The following is a 9,136-nucleotide window of genomic DNA, read 5'->3' as shown; positions in this document are numbered from 1 at the left end:
TGGGGAAAAAAAAAACAGATCTACAAGTTCACGCCTATGGTTTTGTTTGTTTAGATGAATGAGAACTCAGTGCGTTTTGAAGTGTCTGATGCCGCCATTGCTTAAGTTTGCTGCAGAAAAGGTGGTCGCATGTTGGGAGCTATAGATCCCTGGGCCCTTGACATTCTTTGCCTGCAACTGCTCTGAGCACAAGACCCTGATGGCAGGCTGAAGAGTCTGCAGCTGCAATATCCCAAGAGCTGGGTGTGGCTAAGGATCCCTATATAAGCTGCCCCTGAGCACGATAAAGGAGGCATTTAGCATTCTTGTATCAAGGATGACCCGTGTCTGCATCTCTGTCTCTCTCTGTGTCTCTATGTGTTTTTAAGTCTCCAGCTTAGTTCCCAGCTGGTGCAACTGGTCCCGTGGTGACACGGGAGCTACAGGACCGGTTCGGGTTTTTACAGTGGCACTCCACAGTGACGGGTTGGAGATGGAAAGTCATGCATATGTCTCTAAACAAACTACACAGCATGCTGGGCCCTCATATGCCAGGAGTCAGAGCTCACTATGCTGGGTCCTTGCTTAGTTTCTAAGCCCTTGCATGAATGTGGGTGGATGAAATTTTAATGTGGTCATGAAGGCTCTTGATTTGAGTACTTTTATTTAGCAAAACTTAATGACTGGATTAAAAACACAACTTTTTCTCATATGAAAGGGGATAAAGTTTAATCATTACTGTTTTTCAGATCTCTTCCCCCTCCCCCCAACAGCTAAAGGTTATTTTAGGGACTTAAACATAAAAGGCACAAACACACAATTACCAGTTTCCATACCCTCAACAAGAAAATGTTGGAAAGTAATTTTCACAAAAGGTGTAAACAATAAACACGGAAACAAAAAGAATAGAAGGGACAACAGCCGGCAAAGCCACTGCCATTTTAGTAGCTGCAGGCAAAATGAGAGGTAGCTGAGTTCATTTCTGGACCGAGAATCAAGAAGTAAGACCATTGGAGCCCCTGGCATGGGAGAAGGTAACAAGACAGGACTAGTCCGTATGAGGTTCAGGGTTTGTATGCAGCATGGCCCATCCCGACTTTCATCTCTCCACACCAGTGACCACCGGGTCGCGCAGCCCTGCGGAGGTCCACGTGGGCAAGGCGTGGCTCTGGACCACGAATCCCGACTCTGGGATGCCAGGAGCTAAATGTTCTGGGATGGAAATACGGATGAAGTCAAGTTACAACCAAACACAATTTGCCCATCCCTAACGTTTTCCCACGAGGCCGCCTTTCATCCCCGTGCCTGTGTCTTGCATGGCATGGCCTGTGATCCAGGCGAAGCTGCAGGCACTAAGCACGTGGCTTCTAGAGCCCCGCCCCCTCCTTACCAGCATCCACGCTCTCGCGAGACTTGTGTGCAGCCCAGGACAGGAAGAGATGTGTTTGGCCACCATGGTGGGCGATAGCTGAGCGCAGCGAGGCCTTAGGAGTTTCTCTGGGTGTGAGCAGAAGGAGATGGGGGAGAAGAGGGTGGAGCCTCAGGACTTCCTGAAGAACTTCCCGGAGTACCTGAGCCAGCAGACCCGCCAGGTGAACGAGCTGGCGTGGGACCTGGCCGAGCAAGCCCGTGACCCCGGCCTCCCCGGCGATGGCGATGCCCTGGATGGGAGCCCGGTGCTGATGCTGGACGACTTGGGGAGGACCTTGGACGGGAAGCTGCAGTGCCCGTACTGCAGCTATGCCAGCGAGAGAGCTGAGCGGCTGCTGGAGCACACTAGAATCCACACGGGCGAGAAGCCGCGCCGGTGTCACCTCTGCCCCTTCGCCTCGGCTTACGAGCGCTACCTCGAGGCTCACATGCGGTCCCACACCGGAGAGAAGCCGTACAGATGCGAGCTGTGTGCCTACCGCTGCAATTACAGAAGCAACCTGTCGCACCATCAAAGGCGCAGGCACAATTTGTTACCGCTCACCGGGCCCCGGGCCTCCTTAAGCAGCGTGAAAATGTGGGGGGACTTGCAGAATAAAAGCACCGTAGCGGGTGGCAAACGAAGGATGCTCATTGCCCTATGTCCACCTTCTGGGGTCGTTCAGAAACCAGACTACCTGAGCGATTTTCCCCACAAGATCCTAGATGTTCAGAATGACTTCTTTGACAGTATGGATAAGCCTTCACTCTGTGGACTGCCGAGGGACCCCGAGGAGCTCTTGCTAGTGGACAATCCCTTGAATCAGATGTCTGCTCTAGCAGGACACTTGGCTAACTTGCCACCTGAAAACCAAAACTGCGTCTCAGCTGATGTAGACTCCAGCCTCGATGAAAATCCTTTCATGATCCAACAGCCCTCTGCCCAAGGGAGTGTCCCTCAGAGCTCCCCTATGGTCCTCGAGCCTCATCCACCGTCATTTAGTCAGACGGACTGCAGTCCGTTTGCAGGGTCCAGCAGCCAGCCGAGTGGCCACACCACCAGCACCTCCATCCTCGGAAACAGCCAGCCGAGCACTCCGGCCCTAAGCTTGCCGGCGGAGGACCCTCAGCTCCTTTTCCACTGCCAGCACTGTGACACATACTTTGCAGACAACGTCCTTTACACTATTCATATGGGATGCCATGGGTACGACAGTCCTTTTCGCTGTAACGTATGTGGATGCAATTGTAAAAACAAGTACGATTTTGCCTGCCATTTTGCAAGAGGCCAACATAACTAGAGCTGAGAACAACCAACCTTATCTTTACCCAGGTTAGCCTTTTCGGGTGTTTAGAGTTTGCTTTTGGTTACTCCTGGTAGGGCGTTTTCTAATTTAAAGTTTATATTGTAAGATATAAATCTGATGGTGGAAACTGTTGTCCCCCCCCCCCCCCGTATTCTCTCTCCCTCCCCTTCCCCCCTTTTTTAAAATAAAACTTGATCTGGTCAAGGTTCAATCATAGTCTTACCAGGTGTTTAGTAAAATTTTCCTTTCCTGTGGCCCTTTTGACTTTAAGAATTATTTATGCTCTTGGTATTTCTAATCTTCATTGCATTTAGTTATTATTTCTGTCATATTTCAAACCAGTAGAATACTTTTTCTTCTGTAAATCTGATACACCACATTTCTGTGCTGATAGTAACTTTGAAGTTGCCGTTAGTTGGTGCTATCTAGTTCCTACACTTAAGTTAGACTAGCTGTTTCCTTTCACCTGGAAACCGTAAGGTTGTTTTAGTGTAGTAGCTATTTTTTTCTACATAGGGAATATAAAACAATTTTTTGAAGTTATAAAAATAAGTGAAAGTTATGAAAAAGAAATGAAACATAGGACCAAGTTTCCTTTAGCTTAAATTGTTTAGTTTTTATAATACCTATGGAGTCAAAGTCTAATGTAGATATGTTAATAACCCATTGAGCTGCTTCTGCTTCATGATTATTTTTTAAAACCAGAGGGGAAAAGATAGCAAGGTATTTTTGTGCAGTTTGTGTTTCTTTGTGCAATTTAAGTTTTTCAGTTAAATTCTTAATTGAGACACGACTGGTGTTAGTTGAGATTGGTAACTGTAGTTAGATTCTGTGTTGCCTATTCTTTTGATGACCAAAAAAATAAAAATAAAAAAAAAGAGGTATAAAGGAATTCATCCATTTTAAAATGCAACCATTCCCTAGCCCCTTCCAAGGCAGGGAGTGACCCTGGCAGTGCCTGCCACGTGGACTTCAGGCCTTTAGGACTGTGCAGATTGTCTCGTCACTGCTGCCATGTATGCGCAGCCACGAAAGCTTCATGCGGGCTTCTGGGGAAATCTGATGATCTACTTCCTGTATCTTACTGAGAATGAAGCACCTTTCTGACACTTCTACTGAGCAGGCACACCAAAACTGAGCTGACTCACTTCCCGGCTGCTCCTCTCTTGGCCACTAGGACGCTCCCGGCCAAACCTGAGGGCACAAGAGGAACCTCAGCCCTGCGGGGTTCTCCTTCATTGCACTGCGTGGTCACAGAGGGCCATGGGACCCTTGTTAGTCCTCCTCTATGCGGCCGCCACTCTGACCGTGGAGGAGGCTGCCTCGTGTGGAGACATCAGGTAGGTTCTCCTTTCCTGTAGCAGCAGCAGAGCTCATTCCAGGGAGGTACCACGGAGGGGATGAGCTGGTAGTCCTGCCTCATACTCCACGGCACAGCAGCTGCCTGCTGCCCCATTCCTTTCACCACCCATCAGATCAGGCTAGAAATGGCTTCTTCTCCACCCCATGCAGGCTTCTGGTAGCTCTGACTTCACTGCTGAATGGTCACATCTGTGCCCCTCGTGTGTCCTTTCTGACAGAAGCCTGACCCACGAAGATGCTTAGACTCCAGGGCTCCCACAAAGCCCTCTGATAGGAACCGTGGAGTTAATAGCTACAGATTTCTTTAGAATTTTTTCTTTGAATCTGTAGCACGTGTTATGGCACTGAGTGGTGTCTCACCCAAATTCTTACGTTGACATCCCCTGAGCTTATGAAGACGGCTGTATTTGGACACAAATGAGGTCATGTGGACATCCCATGAGAAGAGGAGATTGTACAGAGATCTACACAGATGGTTGGCCACGGAAGACACAGAGAGCCTGACTAACGCCTGTATACCTGGGACACAGGCCTTGGAAGGGACCAGACTGGCCTGCATTTTGTGGTCAGGTTTCTGGTCCCCAGAACTATGAAGAAGTATGTTTCTGAGTCAAAAGATAGCTGTGAATTGCTGAGACAGCCCAGCAAGTGGATGAAGTCTCCAGTGTTCTGTTTCTGTTTGATTTTTGGTTTTATTTGTTTTTGAGTCAGGGTCTTACTATGTAGCCTTGGCTGGCCTGGAGCTCACTGTACAAACCAGCTTGCCCTGTGGTTCATAAATATCCATTTGTCTTTGTCTTCCTAGTACTAGGATTAAAGACGTGTGCTGTTTTCTTTTTTTAAGGAAGAAAAGTCCCTAAGGAGACAGAGTCATGGAGGAGAAGGAAACATGTAATTCCAGGACCCTATATTTTCTAGCTTGGTGCAGTGTAAGAGTGATTTCCTGGGTTTCTCTAGTTTTTCATTTATTACTTTTTTTGTCTGTTAGTACTTCCTTTGGAATGTAGCTTGGCATCTACTTTATATTCTCCTAAAGATTGTTACCTACTCATAGTGCTTTGTAAGTTTTCCTTTGTCGCTTTGGTAATTTATTATATGGTAAATGCCAAAATAAATGATTGAGTAAGAGTGAGCGGACCCCCGAGCTGGTGGCTCGTTGTGGAGGGTGCCGGGTTTCCTCACCCACACATCCTCACTCTTGGTCCTCAGCACTGACGTCAGTAAAATGAAGAAAGCGACATTTAGGAAATTGAGTCACATTTAAAGCATCAACGTCTTTTATTTTATTTTTGTACTTAAATTTATCTACCATAGTAAAAACAAACAATCCACTTTACTACCACTTATGCTTCAGGTTAGAGGACTGGTCCTGCTAACTGTAATGGCTGGCGTTTCCTCTGAAGGCTGGTTTCTACTCCGTGGCTTGGTCTGAGCCCACCGCTCCTCCACTCAGACCTCTCTGCCTCTTCACCAGGCAGGGTCTTTAACAGACTTTGTGCTGATTCACAGACTGGCCGCCAGCCCTGAGTTCATTTCTGCCTGACTTCCCAGCCCCTGGGTGTGAAATTGCTCACTGAACATCCCCACCATATGTCTTGGATGCCTCAGGCTCCCACTGCCCAGAGTATCATTGCCTAAACCTGCGTGTACATTTTCCCATGCTGGTATTTACCCCCTTCCTTCTTTCCTCTTTCCACTCCTCTTTGATTTTTAAGACAAGGCCTTAGACTGTAGCCCAGGCTGCCCCGGAACTGAGGGTAATCCTCCTTGTCTCTGGCATGCTGGAATTACAGGGATGAGCTAGCATACTGTTTTTCAGAGACACCTATCACCAGAGACCTCCTTACCACAGTGTGAATCCCATCCTCTGCTTCCTCCCACCTCCCATCTCGCCACTCACCAAGGCTTACTTCTTTCATACTGAATATTCAGAACACTCAAAAATGTAGTTTGTCTCTCTGGTGCTAAGACATGTAAATCAGCAAAAAAAACAGTATGAAACACGGTAAAGACACACTCAAAATAGTTGAAAGTCAGAGCAAGTAAACTCATTTGTAGGCAGTCGGCTGGAAAGTAAAGCTTGTGCTGGGCAACTGGCAAAGGACACCGGCAATTTTTAAAAAATGCATCTCTTTTAACTCGGTAACTTATCTTTTAGAAATTTGCCCTAGAGAAGTAAGGTGGGAAATACAGGTGTTGACACGTTGGGTTTACTAGGTTTTCATGAATACTAAAAGACCATAAATACCATCAGTACCAAACAGCCCAAATGAGCGATTTTCTTAATGCACTATATTAAATTTGTAAGTTTTGGCACCATCAATGATGATGCAAGGTGTGTGTTTACCAACAGCAGTGAAACCTACTTGTATTTTACACACAGAGAAAGGTTGTGATATAGATGATGAGCACACTTGATGTAAATATGCCCATATGGGCAAGTCTCAACAGGAAGCAAGACTAGCTGGAATGGAGGTGATCCTGCAGAGAATAAATTCTCTTCATGCATCTTCTGTAGCTGCTCATTCTTTCCCCTCACAAGCACTGGGGTCTTTGTCAGTCCTGAGCTCTTTCTTGTAGTTCTGGAGACTGAGCCTAGGACCCTGAAAGTGCTGGGCTATTGCTGCACTCCCAAGTTGCACGCCAACACTGGAATTTAAAATACGCTTGTACACACACACACACACACACACACACACACACACACACACACACACACACACAGTGCATATATGTGTGCCCGAGTGTGTGTATGTGTACCATGTTTCAGAGGAGGCATTGGGTTCTGTGGAACTGGGGTTACAGATGGTTAGAAGCTGTCATGTGGATGCTGGGAACTGATCCCAGGTCTTTGGCAAGAGCAGTCAGCTCTTCAATTGCTGAGATGTCTCTATAGCCCCGACCCTGGGATTTTTACTTACCAGGTACAAGTTCCCATTCCCGAAGGCTTCAGGGACTGTGTAGACTGCTTCCTTCCCTTGCTATGGATGTACTGATCTTTCACAAGACAGCTCACAGTCTCTTGTGCACAGGTTAGAGTGGTACCACACAGCTCTAGGTGAACCTGGCTCATCCATGTGGAGGTCCTGAGGCTTCACCCTGTGGCTTCCTGGGAATCAGCTCTTACACTGAAAAACTAGGGCAGTGTTGTAGAGACAGGCATCTGTCTCCTTTGCTGCCCAAAGCTCTGTGTCCCTGATCTGTCCCCATCTTGCTGCTATGTGTGTTTAGTTAGTTTACTCAGCGGCTGCCCTCAGTAGGACTTCGGGTGTCTGACGCAGAACTTCAGGCAGCCTCCAAGTGATGCTGTCCTTAGTTCCTGCCGTTCAGCTCTTGACTCTCTCTTCTTGACAACCCTCCCCCCTAAGCCTCTGTGGGTTCTTCTGCTGCTGGAACTATTGAGCCCTTCCAAGCAAGTACCAGAATAGGTAACAGTTTGTTAAACATTGATTGAGAGGCAGGAAGGAGCCAGGGCGCCAGTATCCCCTTATGTGCACACCGCACCGTGTTTCCTCCTGGTTGGCTGTTCTTCCCGGCGATTCCACCATCTCCCAATAGCACCACCAACAGGGCACCAGTCTTTCAACACATGGACATATGGAGGTCTAAATCATGATAAAATCATCACAAGTATGACATTGATGCCATAGTGCCGCTTTGCCCGTGTCCGCAGTTCCAAACATGTTTCTAAGTGTAGCGCGCGCATACGTTTAAGTCAGGGAACAACGTCTGGAGTGCTCTCTACCTGGTACGGCATGGCAGTCGCCCACATGAACCCGCAGCAGCTGAGCATCTGTGCTAGACCTGCACAGGATCAGGTCCATCCCATTCCATCACGGAGAGAGGAAGGGACTCATGAAGCCTCACCTCTCCCTGAGGACTAGACAGTTAGCAGTGCTGGGGGAGGGGCTCACAAGCTCCTCTCTTCTCTGAGGATCCTTAGGCTAGGTAATGAGGGGGGGTGGGGAAGGAGAGGAATACTCTTCACTGGTGGATAACCTATGCTGCTGGAGATAACCTCATCCGAGCTCACGGACAACCATCTTAACACTCGCTGGGTTATGAAGGAAGGAAGCGAGGGAAGGAGAGAGAAGGAGTGAGGTATGATGACAGCAGGAGCAGCTGGTAAGAGGGTCACACTGCTGCCTTCGGGCAGAAGAGGACAGTGAATGCAGTCTAGTCCTCAGCCCACTTGCTCTGTCTGCCCTACATGAGCTCCCTCCCTGCCCCCCCCCCAACAGTCCCAATCACAGTTCAGATGGATCTTCCCACATTAGTGACGTACACAAGACAATCCCTTTCAGGAGTTCTAAGAGGCTAACCTTAGTGTAGACAACCCCTCACAGGGATGCCTGCATCAGCTCCTAACTTCAGGTTCCTGCCCTTCTTGAGTTCCTGTCTTGACTTTCTTCAATGACGAACAGGGATATGGATGTCTGAAGTGGGTTTCCCCTCTGTATATCATGGTTGCCATTGGTTAATAAAGAAGCTGCTTTCAGCCAATGGCTTAACAGAATATAGCCAGACTGGAAGAGCTATATATATAGAGAGAGAGGAGGTGGAGTTAGAGAGACACCATGTAACCACCAGAGGAGAAAGACACAAACTGTCAGCCAGAACCTTGCCAGTAGGCCACGAACCTCATGGTAAAATATAAAGTAATATAAATGAGCTATTTTAAAATATCATAGCTAGATAGCAGTATGCTTAAGCTATTGGCCAAACAGTTTGCAAATAGTACAGATTTCTGTGTGATTATTTTAGGAGTCTGGGCGGCCAGGAAACAACAAGCAGTCTCTGCCTCCAGGTGTCAAATGGACCCTTTCCTGCCCATGTTGCTTTGGTCATGGTGTTTGCCACAGGAATAGTCACCCTGACCAAGACACAGGGTCTCTGCGGAGTCCTGGCTCTTCTTGGATTTATATATGTAGACCAGGCTGGCCTCAACTCACAGAACTTCTGCCTCTGCCTCTGCCTCTGCCTCCTGAGTGCTGGGATTAAAGGCATACATCACCACCCCCAGGTTCTCAGGCTTGAAACAGGACCCTAGATTCTGACCTAGCAGATGGGTTGAAAGC

The 9,136-nt window shown here is 47.9% G+C and overlaps 1 protein-coding gene across 1 annotated transcript; it reads left to right on the top strand.

Moving 5' to 3' along the window:
* The first annotated feature begins 1,496 nt into the window (after positions 1–1,496).
* LOC119813665 (zinc finger protein Pegasus-like) lies at positions 1,497–2,690 on the top strand. The gene has a single exon (XM_038329068.1). The coding sequence runs from the start codon at positions 1,497–1,499 to the stop codon at positions 2,688–2,690; it is 1,194 nt and encodes a 397-aa protein (XP_038184996.1).
* Positions 2,691–9,136: the final 6,446 nt, after the last annotated feature.

This window comes from Arvicola amphibius, chromosome 4 (assembly GCF_903992535.2).
Source record: "Arvicola amphibius chromosome 4, mArvAmp1.2, whole genome shotgun sequence".
Classification (NCBI taxonomy): Eukaryota; Metazoa; Chordata; class Mammalia; order Rodentia; family Cricetidae; genus Arvicola; species Arvicola amphibius.
The sequence above is the reverse complement of the archived record's forward strand: the minus strand, read 5'-3'. Positions and strand labels throughout refer to the sequence as shown.

Bases quoted from the DNA above. Each gene is read 5' to 3' on its own strand.
- LOC119813665 (XM_038329068.1), top strand. From the start codon at position 1,497: ATGGGGGAGAAGAGGGTGGAGCCTCAGGACTTCCTGAAGAACTTCCCG.